Source organism: Coregonus clupeaformis, chromosome 5, assembly GCF_020615455.1.
Source record: "Coregonus clupeaformis isolate EN_2021a chromosome 5, ASM2061545v1, whole genome shotgun sequence".
NCBI lineage: Eukaryota > Metazoa > Chordata > Actinopteri > Salmoniformes > Salmonidae > Coregonus > Coregonus clupeaformis.
The window spans coordinates 17,902,313-17,921,857 of record NC_059196.1 but is presented as its reverse complement, the minus strand read 5'-3'; the positions used below and the strand labels follow the sequence as shown (position 1 = coordinate 17,921,857).

The following is a 19,545-nucleotide window of genomic DNA, read 5'->3' as shown; positions in this document are numbered from 1 at the left end:
AATCTGAAGAAGAAATCGAGCGATGGCCCAGGGCGCTCCGTCAACAGAACATCCACCTATGCTCCTGGGTCAGTTCTTATACCACTGTAGCTGGTTTTATACAGCTTGACTGGACATCACATCAGTTATTATGCAATTCAATTATTTCTAGCTTGACCTGACATTTCTGAAGAAGAAGGTTAAGGGTGGATAGATCCTGATGGAAGTTAGAGAAGTTGCAGGGCTAATGGCCTATATGTACACAATGGAGACAACCTCCCTGTCAGACTGCTTTATAGAGCCAGTACTGTTGGTCTATCTGCCTGCCTATCCTCCTACTTACTGGCTGTGCTACTTGTGGTGTCGTCTGAAAGTACATTAGCAGTGCTCTTAGTTAGAGAAAGGAGTGTAGGAAAAACCAATGATGTAGCTATATGTATTATTCACATATTCAGTATGAGATTACATTTACCTCACTGGGAGAAAAAAATACATCCCACTGGTCACACACTGGCTGAATTGTATTTTAATATACCTCTTTATTTAGGTTGTTGGCATGACGTTGACACAATGACGTTGATTCAAACATACCATTTTAGTATCAACATTGAAACAAGGTCAAATAAAATGTCTAATCAAATATGAAATTCAACATAATTTCAACCACCCCCAATATACTGTATATTGAATATAGGATGTGGAATTTTCAATGCAATTTCAACATATACATAGTTCTTGATGATTATGTTGAAATTAGATTGATGTAACAACCTGTTAGTCAGGTTGTCATTGTATTTAAGTTGAGGTTTTACCCTAGTTTCAATGTTTACAACACTGTTTGAAATTAGATGAAAACAGTACTGGTTGATGACTTTTTGCAAATCCAAATGTGTTTTCCACATAGATTCCACGTCAAAATAGGTTGACAAACGAAGTTGAAACAACGTTGATTCAACCATTGTGTGCCCAGTGCGATAGCTTCAGTTATAAAAAATTCAGACAAGCCTGATTAAAAAAAAAATCAAGACTGTCATATACCCAGAATCTCATAGTATATACACATTGACTATACAGAAGGCCAGTATTATAGGATCCAGTACATTGTAAAGAGAATAATATCTGATGGAGAAATGAAAATCCCACATCAATGGATACTGGATAGATGATATTACAAATAATATGTGCTTTACATAAGCAAGTGATTCAATTTGAGATTTCTTCCAAAAATAACACTAGCTAATAATTCTAATTATAAAACTGGTTATTTGGATCCTGGATGCCTGCTAACAGTTCCATCATGACATGTTCATGTTACTGTCCGAATCATCCCTTGTCTTTATCTCAACTCGCACATTATTTCCCATTGCTTCCAGACTAACATTTATTTTGGTAGAGCGGGGGTTAATATAAACCTTGCTGTCTGCCTGTCCAACCTCAGAAACAATGTTTAACTCTTGAATTTCGATCTCTGTAGTACCATATATAGAGTGTACGGTGCCCAGACAAGACAACTTTTTCTGAGCAATGCGAAATCACGCATCAACGACATTATCATGGACAAATCCAAGTAAATGCCAATAGAAAACAGCTCAAACGAAAATGCAGCTAGTGTACGGTCATTCCAGGTTCAATGTTTGACGTGACTGAGCTGAAGTTGGCTAGCTAGTGACACAAACGTTATCCAGCCTGCATAACAACCATTTCATTCAGTAGAACGGACGACCATCCTTTTGCATAGCAACTACGCAAAAATCATTAACGACTGGTTCGCATCTGTAGCAACATGACCAAAATAACTAACAACCAGATTTTTGTCCGCACTATATCTTCTGGTGGAAGAATGACATTTTACGAATGTACTTATCAAAACAAAGTTAATGAAAATATGTAATTCATTGTTATGTTAATATGTTGGTAACAGATGTATAAAAGCAATACGGCAAGCAAGGCAGTGCGGCATCATGAATACAGTCACAGGCAAATGGGTTGTCTTCGATGCAGGGGCAAACAACACCATTTACCTGTGACTGTATTCGTGATACAGCACTGTATCTTGTGCCTTATCACTAACTAAACCCTCAGTATTCATTCAAAATGATGTGCTTGTTTCAAACGTCAATGGATCCATAAAGTGCCCAACTGTTAAGATAAGCAGAGCCTAAATTAACATACTTACTATACCCCTTTCACACTAGTGAGCCGAGCCCAGCAGTACTGCACTGACCTGGTTAATAATCCACCCTAGTTGCTAGAACCATGCTGGAAAGGACAATGTTTAAGGAAAATACATGAGCCAGCACAGTATGGATTGGGTCGGCACGACAGTGTGAAAAGGGTACTAATGTAAACTGGAATGTCTGTATGTGACATCTTTATTAATTTTCCGATCTTGTGCATCAACTCAAACCATGGCACACTGCCTGAGATCGCATCAGGGAGGAAGAGCATGTTGTGATGTCACTTCCGGTGTCTCCTCCTTGTCGGGTTACCATGGTTACAGGGCTGTTACTCCTTGGTGTGGTCTGAGGCAAAGGCTTGGCTGGCCACTACAGCCCACACCTGAATTAAAATCTAATCTAGCCTAACTCAATGTTCAGCCATTCCCAACCGATAAGAATGATATTAAGATTATTCCCGGTCGCAAGTAAAGGAGAGTTCTGTGTGCAAACAGAAAGGTTGTCGGGCTAATGTCTTTCAGTGCAGACAGTGGGTAGTTTGGGTTGGGGGCTTTCTCAGTCTTTTTCTCTCTTCTGGTAGGATTAGGTATCTTCTACACTCAGTCATTTACAACTGTCTCGACTTTCCAGTTTTCAGAAGTCCAGTTCTTGTCCCACTAGTCCAGTTCTTGTTCCTGATTTTAGGCAGTCGATATCAGATGAGGCAGTTCCATGTTTAGAGTGCTACTTCAGGACATCCATCGAGTGCCTTCCCCATAGGGCAGGGGTCACCTGGATTGGGTCTTTTTCTCTTGAAGGTCAGTGGCTCATAGTGCACAGGGAGACAAAGAGAAGCAACATGTAGTGTGCCGTGGCGTCTGACTAGATTTCAGATGCCTGGCAGCACAGTGTCCCTGGTCTCTGCCCTTGCCTCACAGGCTGCCCTTGCGACTGGCGCAGCTGTCACAGACGCGGACAGGGTGGTCCCAGCCACGGGAGGGCACGGGGCGGCTCTTGGAGGAGCAACCGCTGCAGACACCCTGGCCACACGCCCGACAGTGGTGCTTGGACATACTGGGGGTGAAGGCTTTGCTGCACTGGTGGCACTGCATGATCTGGGGGTCGGGGATCCAGTAGTCAGGCCGGGCCACTCCCTTCACAAAGCCTGGAACATGGAGGAGAGAGATAAATAAATAACTCTTTATACAATAGTTGCCGTTGACAGTCAGAGCAGAGGACAAAGACTGTGTAATCTTTGTGAATATAATATTAAATGCTGTATCTTGTGGATTACTTTCTGCATATGCTGTAAATTGTCTATGATTACTGGTGTGAAGTGTTTTTGTGAATACACAGAGACATGTATACTAGCTAGCTTTATTTGTGATGCGTTTCTCAAACACGACGCTGGTGCCAACATGACGATAGCCGTACTCACACAGAGGGTAGTCCACTGCAGTGGTGACCATGTCTAGAGTAGACTGGGCCACCTCTGTCACCCTGCGGGCCATCAGCCCCCGCGGCTCCACCACAGCCACTACAGGACACAGAGAGGGACCAACAGAGCCATCAGGATCACTGGACCACATTCTTTTAACCTCTATTTAACCAGGAAGTCCCTTGAGATGAGTCATCTCTTTCTCAAGGGAGATGAATGAACACTTACTATTCACATCAAACACTTAGTTTGCCTCCCAAATGGCACCCTATTCCCTTTGTTAGTGTACTACTTTTGGCCAGAGCCCAATGGGTCCAAGTAAGTAAGTAAAGTAAGTTGACTAAAAACTGATCCTGAATCAGACTAAGGTAACATCAGCTTTTACATTAACATCCATGACCCAACACTGTTCCTAAAACAGACTTTGGAGAGGGAACATCAGCTTTTACATTAACATCCATGACCCAACACTGTTCCTAAAACAGACTTTGGAGAGGGAACATCAGCTTTTACATTAACATCCATGACCCAACACTGTTCCTAAAACAGACTTCGGAGAGGTAACATCAGCTTTTACATTAACATCCATGACCCAACACTGTTCCTAAAACAGACTTCGGAGAGGTAACATCAGCTTTTACATTAACATCCATGACCAAACACTGATCCTAAATCTGACTTTGGGGGAGGTAACATTAGCTGGCATCCTGACCCTGGTTGGTGGTGTCGGTCCCTCCCTGGCGGTGGCAGGCGTCACAGACCCGGACGGGGGTGCTGCCCCAGCCCCTCTCGGGCACGGGCATCCTGCGGGTGGAGCAGGCCTGGCAGAAGCCCTCGCCACACGAACGACAGTGGTGCTTCCTCTCCGCCTCCTCAAAGGGCTTCTTACAGCAGTGACACGCCTGGGGGACAGGGACACAGCACAATAATGTCAAGAGTCAGCAGTCAAAACTATACACTCATACACAACCATACCAAACCACACAAACAGTGCCACATTTGAGAATTACAACAGACGATTATTGGTTAATGCTGCATCCTTTAGGTATTTGGGTACTGGGTCTATCGCCTCAATAAAAACAGCTATTCTTAGGGTCTGCTATCTGTTCAAAAAGCCTGTGTATGTGTTGCTGGTCTAGATGCCATGCTGCTGGTCGATGATGATGCTAGACTCTCTGATGCTATGAGAGTGATGACTCACGGTGATGTCAGTGTTGGGTCTCCAGTAGTGCGGGGCCACCTGGTCAGTGAGCCAGGAGGTGACAGCCTTGGTGGGGCCCGTACTGTACTCCGACACAGACTGGATCACAAAGTTCATCCCATCAAGCACCCTCTGGGCCGCATTCTGGTGGTCTGTCAGGAAGGCCTCAGACTGGACACACAGAGACAGGGAGAGCAACGGTCAGAGGAGAGGGAGGCCATCTTTGAACGTATTTGATATCTATGTTGGCAGTACGTATTCATCCATTCATAATTGATGATGACCATGACAATTTGAAGTACAGTGTGCAGTGTTGACGTTGCCAGTGCAAGTAACATTATCTTTATTAACCTTTGATAGCTGACATACTTTGAAAGTTAAATTAATGCCAGAGACTTAGCATATACAGTACCAGTCAAAAGTTTGGACACACGTAATTTAAAAAAAACATTTTAGTCATTTTGCAGACGCTCTTATCCAGAGCAACTTACAGTTAGTGAGTGCATAATTATTTTATTTTTTTCATACTGGCCCCCTGTGGGAATCGAACCCACAACCCTGGCGTTGCAAACGCCATGCTCTACCAACTGAGCTACACGGGACACACCTACTCATTCAAGGGTTTTTCTTTATTTTTACTATTTTCTACATTGTAGAATAATAGTGAAGACATCAAAACTATGAAATAACACATATGGAATCATGTAGTAACCAAAAAAAAGTGTTAAACAAATCAAAATATATTTTATATTTGAGATTCATCGAAATAGCCACCCTTTGCACACTCTTGGCATTCTCTCAACCAGCTTCACCTGGAATGCTTTTCCAACAGTCTTGAAGGAGTTCCCACACATGCTGATCACTTGTTGGCTGCTTTTCCTTCACTCTGCTGTCCGACTCATCCCAAATCATCTTCATTGGGTTGAGGTCGGGGGATTGTGGAGGCCAGGTCATCTGATGCAGCACTCCATCACTCTCCTTCTTGGTAAAATAGCCCTTACACAGCCTGGAGGTGTGTTGGGTCATTGTCCTGTTGAAAAAGAAATGATAGTCCCACTAAGCCCAAACCAGATGGGATGGTGTATCGCTGCAGAATGCTGTGGTAGCCATGCTGGTTAAGTGTGCCTTGAATTCTAAATAAATCACAGACAGTGTCACCAGCATAGCACCCCCACACCATAACACCTCCTCCTCCATGCTTTACGGTGGGAACTACACATGCAGAGATCATCCGTTCACCCACACCACGTCTCACAAAGACAAGGCGGTTGTAACCAAATATCTCCAATTTGGACTCCAGACCAAAGGACAGATTTCTACCGGTCTAATGTCCATTGCTCGTGTTTCTTGGCCCAAGCAGGTCTCTTCTTCTTATTGTTGTCCTTTAGTAGTGGTTTCTTTGCAGCAATTCGACCACGAAGGCCTGATTCACACAGTCCCCTCTGAACAGTTAGTGTTCTGTACTGTACTGCTGGTTACTACATGATTCCACATGTGTTCTTTTCTAGTTTTAATGTATTCCCTATTATTCTACAATGTAGAAAATAGTAAAACTTAAGAAAAACCCTGGAATGAGTAGGTGTGTCCAAACTTTTGACTGGTAGTGTATATTCCAACCTGTTCTGTCGCAAATGCCTCTAAATATTCTCACTGAAACTTCAACTGAGCTTGACTGACTGTTTGTGTGTTGTGCCTGTCAGTACAGTGAGGGTGTGTAGGACTAAGAGGCTCAGCTCACCCCCTCCCAGACGTGTTTGACCTCGGGCCGCACCACGCCGCACTCTGGGTTCTGGTTGCCCAGCCAGTACTGCCGGCTGCGGTAGATAATGCCACAGCTGCCACACTCCAGGACATACCTGGCAGGACAGGGGCACCGTGGAGAGGGTGGTGGGGGAAAGGATGAGAGGGGGAGGAAATATATAGTGGATTGGCTTAGATGGCAGAGTGGATTCCATGTTTGGATGTGTGCATCTTTGTATGAGTGGTACTTTATTGAACGAATTCGAGAGTCCTGGTTGAAAGGGACATCTTTAATACCATCAAAAAGTAAATATGTGTGTGGTGTGTCCCAGGTGTGGTGTGTCTCAGCAACTCACCCAGACCAGGCGTACTTCGCCAGCCCAAACCAGGGGTTGTCTGATGAGGCTGAGGTTTTGGGAATGACAATAACCTCCCTGCCCCCCTCATAGCACCTCTGTGTGTGTAGGATCAGGGAGAGAGCACACAAAATATCATTAAGGCTAGCTTCATACACTTGGCTCATGCGTTTGCTTGTACTACAAATTGTCCAACACCATCTCCACAGGATTAAATCCTATATCATATAGAAGAATACTTTATTGTCCATTTCCTTTTCAGATCACTTCAACTTTCTCTCTTGTGTCCCATCACAGACATAGACCATATATGAAATGGCTTACCTTGCAGATGAGAACCTTGTTGTTGTACTGGTGAGCGTACTGACACAGTCCGTCTGCCAGGTGAGGGACCCTGTCTCTTAGATGGTTCATCCCGTTCTTACAGCGGATACTGAGGTGAAAGAAAACAAGGAAAACCCCTATAAAAATCAGAAGGATGGTTGAATCCATCCATCACATACCTAACATCCAAGTTACTTGTGTAAAATGTGAAGGTGTACAGTAACTATTTGGCTGAACATCTCTGAATATCTCTCTGTGCCTGCCATTTTGGTGGATGGCCGAAAGGCGTTGCTCCTTTTCTCCTAGCGGCTTAAGATGTTAGACGTGAATCATAACACATTGATAACAGGGACATACAAGGCTTTATCCTCAAGCAGTGAGAGCCTGTTAAACCACTACCTATTTCTGGATATGAACACCAATCAGTGTGTTTAGGGAAAATATTTGGGTTTCTAATCTAGCTCAAATTTCCCAAGTGAAAGAAGACACTGTACAGTACAGAATGAAAACCCATAGAGAGTGTGATGGAAATGTTTATGTTGGTGCTTTTCTATAAACCAATTTCTGTGTTCATGCAAGTGACTGACTGAACAAATCCTCACTATCAGTATCTGCAATTTGGCAGTACGCCCAGACCTTTGTTTTGAAAACCAAATATATCTCAGTTTCAAGGTCTCAGCTTAGAGAGAAGAAGCCTCATGAGGTATTGGTCTGTTACATGTTATGAACCAGTATTGGTCGGTCACATGAAAGAAACAAAACACTAATGATGAATTAATTAGGCTAAATCATGCAAATATAACTTGTCTGTGTATAGCTGTATATAAGATAACTGCTGGGACTGCCCCAGCAGAGCTTCTGACAGATGTTCACTATGGTGCATCCAGTTTGTTGGAACTTCTCCAGCGCGCTGACAATAAACAATGATTCATTTAAGATTGACTTTGAGTGTCCCTGTGTAAGAATTTCCACGACAAGAGGTATGATTTACATAGGACAAACAGACTTTTATGCTTCCTTCGTGACAACCCATCTGGGAGGGACACATATCCTAGCACTACCTGTTCACGTGCAGCATGTGAATACACCATTCATTAGTGCACACTGTAGCAAAAATGTTTCGCAATGGAAAATGGTTTGCAATGAAAACAAGAGATTCTATTGGACAAATTCAGGTTAGTTCTTCCCCATTTTGTTTTGAGTCATGTGATAGAGTTACTTTGAGCAGATACATGCAGCAGATGCAGGTAAGTCACTTACTTGCAGCTGAGGCAGACTGAAGAGCAGGTGAAGTATTCGTCAGGGAAAAAGGAGTAGAGGGGGATCTTGTCGTCTAAGATCTCCCCACAGAACCTGTCACTCAGGGCCTGGAGAGGATGGGAGAAGGAGAGAGATGAGGAGACCAAGGGGTGGAAGGGGAGGAGCCAAGCAGGGTCAAAACAAATATTAATTGGTTATGGAAGGCCTATTTAACCAGACAAGCACCCAATTCTCATTAACATTCACTAGTACCGGCATTACCTGTCTATCAAACAAATGAATTATGTAACAATGCAAAGATATAAACACACACAGACCTGCAGAGCGCTGAAGACGATGGCCGGTTGGCGGGGCGATCGTGTGGCAGTGTTCCTGACTTGCTGGCGTACAGCCTCCAGGAGCAGAGAGTAGTTGGTCGGAGGAGTGATAGTCTGTGTGCCCACGTACTGCACTGAGCTGAAGGCCTCTGTACCCAGGCCCAGGTCATGGAAGCGCCTCTGGAGCTGAGTGTCTGCATAGCCAGGGACATCTGTTCGCTCTGTGGGGACAAAGTAGGACAACATCATGGGTTGAGTTCCCACACCCACCTGACTGTTCTGTAAATAGTGTAGTATGTGTGGGTGTGACTGTATTAGTTGGTGAACCTGTATCTATGAGTGTGTCTCACCCAGTGTGATGGTTAAGTATGATTCTGACCTTACATAATATGTTAGTGTATTGTTGTTCAATTCAATAAAAATATATGTTATTTATCCCCAAGGTGCAATTACTTTGGGCAGATGAGTCTGCAACAACACGACAGCATACCCCAACCATACCACAATGTGTTGTCTAACTCATGAGCAAATTGTTGTGTAATGCATGCATAGAAACATAGGATTGCATGTGGTGCATGTTAGTGACTGGGCCTCTCCTGTACATACCATAGCCCAGTAGCTGGGTGTGGGTGGTCTCCTGGAACACGATGATCGCCGGCCCCAGGGAGGAGAGGGGCACATCCATGCCACAGCGGCTGGAGAGGGCGCGCAGCTCGGGGGTGAAGTGCTTCAGGTAGGCCCCTGAGGCACTGCTTAGGAACTGGAACATGTCGTTGTGCAGCCTCTCAGCCCGCGTGCGGTACACCACCACGTCCGATACGGCCAGCACCTTCAGCAGCAGACGCATGTGCTGGTTCTGGTTGGCCGCAGACCCCAGCAGGCCCTCTGTGTCCAGAGCCACCAGGCCCAGCCCGGGGTCAAAGGCGGCCCACACGCCCACCGTGCAGGAGCTGGGGGACTTGGAGGTGTAGAACACGGTATCCCCGCCAAACAGGATGTGGTTGAGGGTGTGGGACTTGCCGTCGCCCGTGTTGCCGAAGATGGAGAGGACCTTGACGCCCTGCATGTCCCCGCAGCTCAGCCACTCCAGGAACTGAGCCTCATCATGGACCTGGGGTGATGTTGGAGAGGATGGGAGATTAAGTTATGTTATAGTTAGCTGTAGGATGTTATGTTGTCAAATACCTGGCTTACTTATGTGGTGTTGTGTATATAGTTTGTCTATCTTTATTCTACTTAATGTGTACACTAGAGGGCACTATATTGACTTGGGTCATGGGTCACATGTATAGGCACACAGGAAGTATGGATGCACAGAGGCATACCCGTCGCTATGGGCGGGCCATAGGGGGCCGGGCCCGCCCCCAAAAATGCTTGTGCCCCCCACCACTTGAGGGAATTTATTATTAAATATACGTACTGTAGGCTAATAATAATTGTGCCCTGCCCTCCCATGCATTTCATATGCCCCCCTTAAGACTGAGGTCTGGCGACGGGTCTGCACAGAGGTATGGAGAGAATACATGCAGATGTAATTACCATAGGCGCATATTTTAGTTCCAATGTGTTAATGGTGAGCGCGGTAAGAACAACCACATAACTAGGACAAAATGGCTCCTACATTAACATTTGGCCTAACAATATTTGCACCATTACTTTAAATATTTGTCTTTGTGCTCCTAAATTTATTTTTGTGCTCCTACATTTTTCAACACGTGCTCCCTGTAAAAAAAGGTCAGCGTAGAGCGTAGGGGGGGGCGGATACAGGTACAAAAAACTGTCAAAGAAATGCATATAAAGATAACCCCACCCCATTCCACCCCTCAATCCCCATTCACCCGCATCCTCCCTCCCCAACCAGTAATCTTCTATGATTTATTGAGAGATTCAAGGGGCTATCATCATTAAGTAACATAACAGATGCAAAGCATTTAAAATTTAAATTCATGCACTTCTAAATTATTTTCTTTACTTTGCCGAAGAAGCATATAACTGCAGGGCACTCCCAAATTAATATGCTTACCTGATGTCGGGGGCACAGTGAACAGTTGGGGTCAATTTCAACATTAAACGTTTCCTTGGTGTTAAATACAGTCTGTGAACAAACTTAAAATGTACACTCCCAGTCAAAAGTTTGAGTTTTACCTACTCATTCAAGGGTTTTTCTTTATTTTTACCATTTTCTACATTGTAGAAAAATAGTGAAGACATCAAAACTATGAAAGAACACATATGGAATCATGTAGTAACCATAAAAGTATTAAACTTCTTCAAATAGCCACCCTTTGCCTTGATGACAGCTTTGCACACTCTTGGCATTCTCTCAACCAGCTTCATGAGGTAGTCACCTGGAATGCATTTCAATTAACAGGTGTGCCTTCTTAAAAGTTATTTTGTGGAATTTCTTTCCTTCTTAATGCGTTTGAGCCAATCAGTTGTGTTGTGACAAGGTAGAGGTGGTATACAGAATATAGCCCTATTTGGTAAAAGACCAAGTCCATATTATGGCAAGAACAGCTCAAATAAGCAAAGAGAAACAACAGTCCATCATTACTTTAAGACATGAAGGTAATGTGTATGCATCTTTCAAATCTTGGAATGTTCTCAAACCATTGCTGTCCATGATATCGGTATGGGTATGGATACCACATTTGGACCATTGGGGGATGCAAAGGCCGCCCTCCAGATCACAAGACATTATTGTGAAATATTGGAGTATGGGCATGCCAATAAATTTGATTTCGTAATCCAAGATGGCGTAGCAGTGCGGTCGTGTATTCTGTAGTGTGCCAGTTTTTTTGTTTTTTTGTCTTTTTCGTATATATTTCTCAATCTCACTTTTCATCCTTCAACTAAATATACTTTCCTGCAACCCGCCTCACCCAATGTGGAATGGATTCTATTATTTCTTATTCCTTTTTATCTAGAACCTCCGGCTGAAACTAGCCAGCTAACTAGCTACTTGCTATTAGCCACCGTTAGCGGTTTTCACCATTGTCCATGGCCTGCACTACCTACCAGCCAGCTCTATCCTGGACAATTATCGGCCAGTCTGCACAGTATGCACAGCGCGCTATCGACCCAGAACATATCAGATTTTCTGCCGGAATCACTGAGTCACTGGACCTTAACACCGGATCATTGCAACTAGCTAACTGCAACCGAATGGATGTTGTTGTTGGCTAATCACCACTGTCCCGAAGCTAGCACCAGTTAGCCTTGAGCTAGCCTCGAGCCAGGCCCATCTCCCGGCTATCTACCTCTATGTCAACCGGACGGGACCTCCTAGTGTCGACACGGAGCCCCGCCGATCCATCACGACTGGTCTGCCGACATAATCGTCTGATATGGTTTCAACAGGCTTCCCGTTGTGATGACCACGAAGATCCATCTGCTAGCCCTGGCCTGCTAGCACACGCAATCAACAGCCGTGCCTCCTGCTCGCCTGTGCCGTAGCAGCCATCGAACTGCTCCTGGACTCACCTATTGCTGTTCACTGGACCTTATGATCACTCAGCTACACAGCTGATGCCTGCTGGACTGTTCCTTTACACGGTACCCCATCCTGTTTATCTGTCCTGTTTATCTGTTTAGCCTCAGCCAAAACTTTTGTCGCCATTACCAGTTGTTGCCTTAGCTCTCTCAAATAACACCTGTGATTGCTTTATGCCTCTCTCCCATGTCCATATGCCTTGCCTATTGCTGTTTCGGTTAGTTCTTATTATACAATTTCACTGTAGAGCCCCCAGTCACGCTCAACCTGCCTCAGATAGCTCCTTTGTCCCACCCCCCATACACGCGGAGACCGGCTCAATCGGTGCCTCCAGTGATGCCATCTCTTTCATCGTTACCGAACGCTTAGGTTTACCTCCACTGTACTCATATCCTTCCATATTCTTGTCTGTAAATAATGCCCTGAATCTATTCTACAACGCCCGGAAATCTACCCCTTTTATTCTCTGTACCCAACGCACTAGAAGACCAGTTCTTAAAGCCTTTATCCGTATACTTATTCTACTCCTCCTCTGTTCCGCTGATGATGTAGAGGGTAACCCAGGCCATGTAGCCCCCAGTATCACTCCTACTCCAGGCACTATCATTTGTTGACTTCTGTAACTGTAAAAGCCTTGGTTTCTTGCATGTTAACATCAGAAGCCTCCTCAAATTTGCTAAAATGCAAATCAATTTATAACATTGACATGCGTTTTTCTGGACTTTTTTGTTGTTATTCTGTCTCTCACTGTTCAAATAAACCTACCATTAAAATTATAGACTTATCATGTCTTTGTCAGTGGGCAAACGTACAAAATCAGCAGGGGATCAAATACTTTTTTCCCTCACTGTATCTACTCCCAAATGCTTAAGATGGGAAATGATTGGTAGAGATGGAGTCCTGAGATGGTAGAGATGGGGTCTTGAGAGGCAGTAGGGCCGATTTGGTTAGATACATTTTATAGCTTGAGATTAAGCTGAATTTATCTAGGATACATTGACTAGATATAGTAAAATATCATCTGTGTATAATGAGATGAAGTGATCAGTAGATTTTAGGGAAATGTGTGTTATTTCCTTCAAATTGACAAATTGCCTGGGCTTCCATGGATAATAAGAATAGCAAAGGCGAAATTGGATCGCCTTGTCTGCTGCTTCTAGTGATTTTGAACAGAGCATTGCAGAAATTGCCTGTTATAACTATGGCTGAGGGATTGGCATATAGCATTTTAATCATATTAATGAAATTGGAGCCAATTCCCATAAGTTCCAAGACAGACCAGACAGACCATTCTAGTCTATCAAAAGTGTTTTCTGCATCAACAGATAATACAGCCTAAGAAGCTGTTGTTTCTGATTAAGCATCTAAGATATGTAATAGTCAACAGAGGTTATCCGAGGATAAACACTTTTTAACAAACCCGCTTTTGTCAGTGTGGACCAATTTGGGTAAGCAAGTGTCGAGATGGGACAGCAACATTTTAGAAAACAGTTTAATATCTGTCTTTATCAAAGATAGGGGCGATAGTGAGAACACTGGGTGGCATCCTTACCTTTTTTAAATAAAAACTAAATTAGTGCTGTATTCACATCCCTCCCAGATGAACCTTTGTGAATGGCTGTATTAATCATTTTGAGCAATAGTGGACCTAATTGATTCAAAACGTTTAAATAGACCTCAGGAGGAATACAGTCCTATACAGGTGATTTGCCTTTATTCATGCTATCCAAAAGCGTTTGAGATCACTGAGAGAAATTTGGGCTCCCAGTAAGGTGGCTTCCTCTGTTGAGAGAAGAGGAGCTCTTAATTATTTTAGAAAGAACTTAGTCTGGCTTGGTGTGGATTTACAATCAGAGGTGTACACAGTTCTTTATAGAAGCGGAGGAATCTGATAGTAATTCCCCTGTTTCAGATTCAATAGATTCTATATCAGCTAATTGATCATTACTGCGTAGCTTGTTGGCCAGTAAATGACTGGGACGATTACCATGGAAGTAATGGTTGAGTCTTACTCGATGGATGGCAAATCCTGCTCTCTGTCTTATCAATAAATTAAGTTCTGTCTTGACTTTGGAAAGAGTAATAGCTACCTGGTCTGAAAAGAGTGTTTGTTGAGAACAGTTAATCAACATTTCAAAATCTGCTATCTTCTTTAATTTTGATTTATTCAACTCGTTTACATAAAAAAATTGTTTATGTAAACGAAAATCCCAGAACCACACGGGGGGACCTAGTGAATGACCTGCAGAGAGCTGGGACCAAAGTAACAAAGCCTACCATCAGTAACACACTACGCCGCCAGGGACTCAAATCCTGCAGTGCAAGACGTGTCCCCCTGCTTAAGCCAGTACATGTCCAGGCCCGTCTGAAGTTTGCTAGAGTGCATTTGGATGATCCAGAAGAGGATTGGGAGAATGTCATATGGTCAGATGAAACCAAAATATAACTTTTTGGTAAAAACTCAACTCGTCGTGTTTGGAGGACAAAGAATGCTGAGTTGCATCCAAAGAACACCATACCTACTGTGAAGCATGGGGGTGGAAACATCATGCTTTAGGGCTGTTTTTCTGCAAAGGGACCAGGACGACTGATCCGTGTAAAGGAAAGAATGAATGGGGCCATGTATCGTGAGATTTTGAGTGAAAACCTCCTTCCATCAGCAAGGGCATTGAAGATGAAACGTGGCTGGGTCTTTCAGCATGACAATGATCCCAAACACACCGCCCGGGCAACGAAGGAGTGGCTTCGTAAGAAGCATTTCAAGGTCCTGGAGTGGCCTAGCCAGTCTCCAGATCTCAACCCCATAGAAAATCTTTGGAGGGAGTTGAAAGTCCGTGTTGCCCAGCGACAGCCCCAAAACATCACTGCTCTAGAGGAGATCTGCATGGAGGAATGGGCCAAAATACCAGCAACAGTGTGTGAAAACCTTGTGAAGACTTACAGAAAACGTTTGACCTGTGTCATTGCCAACAAAGGGTATATAACAAAGTATTGAGAAACTTTTGTTATTGACCAAATACTTATTTTCCACCATAATTTGCAAATAAATTCATTAAAAATCCTACAATGTTATTTTCTGGATTTTCTTTTCTCATTTTGTCTGTCATAGTTGATGTGTACCTATGATGAAAATTACAGGCCTCTCACATCTTTTTAAGTGGGAGAACTTGCACAATTGGTGGCTGACTAAATACTTTTTTCCCCCACTGTATCATTATGATTACACCTTTAGTTTTGTTTGGGGCTGATGAAAAAGCAGCCAGTTGGTACAAATGGTTCTGCATTTTATGAGTCCTTATGGAGCAGGTGTGTTTCTTGGAGCATTGCTATATCAATATGGTTTCTTGCTAGGATATCAAGACAGCTGGAACGTTTGATAGGAAAATGTAGGCCTTTCAAATTCACCCCTCCCTGGACTCTACACGGTGTCGCAAGCGTTCCACAGGGATGCTGGTTCGTGTTGACCCCAATGTCCTTTGGGTGGTGGACCATGCTTGATACACATGGGAAACCATTGCGCCTGAAAAACCCAGCAGCGTTGCATTCCTTGACACACTCAAAAAGGTGCACCTGGCACCTACTACCATACCCCGTTCAAAGGCACTTAAATATTATTTATTGCCAATTCACACTCTGAATTGCACATTTACACAACCCATGTCTCAATTGTCTCAAGGCCTAAAAATCCTTCTTTAACCAGTGGATTTAATAAGAGACATCATTAAGGGATCATAGCTTTCAACTGGATTCACCTGGTCAGTCTGTCATGGAAAGAGCAGGTGTTCCTAATATTTTGAACACTCAGTGTATGTGCTCTATACTATGTACAAAAAACATGAAGATGTATTTGTAAGAACACCGCCTCCAACCGAGACTACACTTCCTCCCCTCCAATTTCAGCTTCAAACGACCCCAATGGAGCATAACTGGGAAGGACTCCTGAGTGGCGCAGTTGCCGCTAGAGATCCTGGTTCGAATCCAGGCTCTGTCATAGCCGGCCGTGACCGGGAGACCCATGGGGCAGCGCACAATTAGCCCAGTGTAGGGGAGGGAATGGCCGGCAGGGATGTAGCACAGTTGGTAGAGCATGGCGTTTGCAACGCCAGGGTTGTGGGTTCGATTCCCACGGGGGGCCAGTTTGAAAAAAAATGAAAAAAATAATGTATGCACTCACTAACTGTAAGTTGCTCTGGATAAGAGCGTCTGCTAAATGACTAAAATGTAAATGTAAGGAAATGTAGTACCTCGGGGCTGATGGCTGTGCTTTTGATAATTCTGTCGGGTGCAACCAGGATGCAACGTTGCTAAACTGCATACAGTAAGTGTATATTATGTATTTGAAAGATTATTTCTCCTTGATGTGGAAATTCCAAAGATTTCCAAAACAGATTGTCTGAATTGTAGTTCATTGATCCAGGTGTGGTCCTGGTGTTCAATTGAGAACTCAAGGGCTGGGTTGCTAGCCATACCCCATTGGGCTCTCGAGAGCTAGGCTCAACCCTACAAGACAGTTAATTAGCTTCAGTCAAGGCTTAAGTGTGGCTAGCTGTTTTTAGTGGTCCTCTGTAGCTCAATTGGTAGAGCATGGCGCTTGTAACGCCAGGGTAGTGGGATCGATCCCCGGGACCACCCATACGTAAAAATTAGGGGTGTAACGATCCATCTACTACATCGATGTATCGATTTATATTCCTATGATCCAACTACATCGATCTGTGCTCGGCGAGTTGGCCTTTTGGACAACATATATCAATCTAACATCGTTTTAAAATGTAATAAATCGATTGTATCGATACTAGGAAATAACCCATTGGATTTAAGCACGTCAGACTTTATATGGATGTTTTTTATTAGCACTTTTAATGATAAAGGCTTTAAACATTACTCGATTCAGTCTGCCTATCCGTGACGTCATCGCCCCGCGCCAGCAGCGGCGCAAAGACAACAAAACATAGCATGGCGGACGACAGAGGAGAAGCCGACGAGCGAGAAATTATCAAGCCACCATTGCGGTCCTTACAAGAAACAGGAATCTAGGAAACTTCACCTGCACTGTCCAGTATCCAGGTATTTATTTCAGTCACACTGGTTGAATTTTTGGATAAAAGGTTACTGAATCGATTTCAAGTCACTGAATCGTTTCGGATCGTATCGTTCTAAATGAACCAATATCGTCCTTGAATCGTATCGACAACCACGAATCGTGATACAAATCGAATCGTTGTTAAAACGAATCGTTACACCCCTAGTAAAAATGTATGCACACATGACTGTAAGTCGCTTTGGATAAAAGCGTCTGCTAAATGGCATATTATTATTTAGCAATGCGGGTCTATTTAGATACACTAGTGTTACTCCCAATTGTATTGAGTTGCACAAAAACAGTACACAGGAAGCCAGATGTTAAACACAATTCCATTTCAACTTACGGTGCCGGTTGGCAGGATGATTGGTCATTATGATGGGAATTTGAGACAGAAAATCTAAAGGATCGTATTATTAAACAGACTTTCCAAACGTGGGTCTGGTGTAGACCCACTTCCTCTCTGCATACCTCTAGTCAAAATAAAAGTCCTGCATGTGTGCCATATGTGGTAAAAAAAAAAAAAGAATAACATGTGGGGGCCTTTTATTTTGACATGAGGTATAGGTCCCCTGTAGCTCAGTTGGTAGAGAATGGCGCCTGCAACGCCAGGGTTGTGGGTTCGTTTCCCACGGGGGGCCAGTATGAAAATGTATGCACACACTAACTGTAAGTCGCTCTGGATAAGAGCGTCTGCTAAATGACTGAAATGTAAATGTAAGGTGAGGAAGTGGGTCTGCAACAGCCCACCGGTACAGTAAGTCAAAATGGAATTGTATTTAACTTCTGTTTTTGTACAACCCAATACAACTGGGAGCACCAAGTATGTAAATACACCTGTGTTGCTAAAAGCATATAGAGTGTGGTGTGTTTACACAGCCTGATTAATTGGGGACATTCCTGAAAGGAAACTGAAACAATGCCAGTCATACTGACAGACCATAGAGCTAGATAGAGGCCCTAATATCTGTATCTGTGCCATTATAGCATCTGAGACAGTATGGGCAGCGCCATTGAGGGTACAACCCATAGGGATCCCCACCCAGTTGACTACTTTAAATGGCGGAAGCCCTCAATGGCGTTGCCCATGCTCAAACGTCCTTTTGGCCACTAGAGGCCTCTATAATTATCTATGTGACAGACATCAAGGTATAATACTCCTGCCCTTTTGAAAACGAACCATCTTTAACGTTAACTTTGACTAGCTAGTCATATTTACATGGCTAACGTTAAATCATTCCTATCAAGTTTGCTGCGCGTCGACCATTTCGAAGAAATTGCTACAAAACAACAATAGCCTTCTAGTACTGTTCATCCGCTACCGACATACCGTAGTAAATTAGGTTAGCTTAGCTTAGACGAGGCCCATGTCAAAATAATGAGTAACGTTAACGATAGCTAACTAACACCGTAGTTGGCTGTTAGTTGTGCAGTCAAGACGGGATGGCAACGTGACATATTTAATTTTGTTACACAAACATGACATCTGGCTAATGTTACCCTTTGGCCAACCAGTGTGGACTTTTTCATTTTGCTAACGTTAGCCAGTTAACGTTAGTTGCGTGCTAGCAACCCGACGTCGTTACCTGCAGATTTTCTTGTTCGTCAACCAAAAGAAAACTCCGACCATTTTCCGGGTGTTCTTCTGTTTTTATGTGACAAAGCGATACCTCCTCCATTTCTTTCATCAGTACTTCGGACATTGTTATTAAACAATCCCTAGACTGACGGTAGCAGAAACTTCCCCCACTCCCGACAACAACAATACAACGCATGGATTGGTGAGGGAGGAGCCATCAGCAATGGAGCACGCAAAAGACAACGTAGATACGTGAGAAGCGTTCTGTCGTATGCTCAGCAGCAGCACCATCTTGTGGTGAATATGCAAATTCACACGGAACCAATGAACACGGCATGATAAGTGAAAACCACTGAACGCAAGGGTAGAGTGCACAAAATTAGATACTGGACCGCCTAGAGTCGAAATAGCATAATAAAAAAATCCCTATAAAAATCCGTCTGTTTAATCTAGAGCTATAACAGTTTTTTTTTGCATGGGCTGCGTCTCAGGCCTTCTGCATCTGAGGTGAATGGAGGCAGATCTACAGCAGTAATTGTCAGACCATGAGACTTCCCGAAAATCGGTGTTCTCACGAAAACATCTGTAGCGTCCAAACGGTTATAACCCCTAACTATTA

General features: G+C 43.7%; 1 protein-coding gene across 1 annotated transcript; it reads right to left on the bottom strand.

The window, feature by feature from the left end:
- Window positions 1-401: 401 nt before the first annotated feature.
- LOC121563794 (zinc finger FYVE domain-containing protein 1) lies at window positions 402-19,132 on the bottom strand. The gene is made up of 11 exons (XM_041875506.1): window positions 18,934-19,132; window positions 9,378-9,882; window positions 8,772-8,992; window positions 8,455-8,561; window positions 7,195-7,303; window positions 6,871-6,968; window positions 6,513-6,630; window positions 4,775-4,945; window positions 4,286-4,475; window positions 3,574-3,672; window positions 402-3,300 (listed from the first exon to the last, which is right to left on the bottom strand). The coding sequence occupies exons 1-11, from the start codon at window positions 19,120-19,122 to the stop codon at window positions 3,068-3,070; spliced, it is 2,040 nt and encodes a 679-aa protein (XP_041731440.1). The 5' UTR covers window positions 19,123-19,132; the 3' UTR covers window positions 402-3,067.
- Window positions 19,133-19,545: the final 413 nt, after the last annotated feature.

What these genes read in the sequence shown, in the direction of transcription:
- LOC121563794 (XM_041875506.1), bottom strand. Translation starts at nt 19,122, where the DNA reads ATGCGTTGTATTGTTGTTGTCGGGAGTGGGGGAAGTTTCTGCTACCGT. An exon ending in GACCCAACACTGACATCACC is followed by an intron (nt 4,476 to 4,774) that starts GTGAGTCATCAC and finishes CCTGTCCCCCAG; the next exon opens with GCGTGTCACTGCTGTAAGAA. An exon ending in GACCGACACCACCAACCAGG is followed by an intron (nt 3,673 to 4,285) that starts GTCAGGATGCCA and finishes TGTGTCCTGTAG; the next exon opens with TGGCTGTGGTGGAGCCGCGG.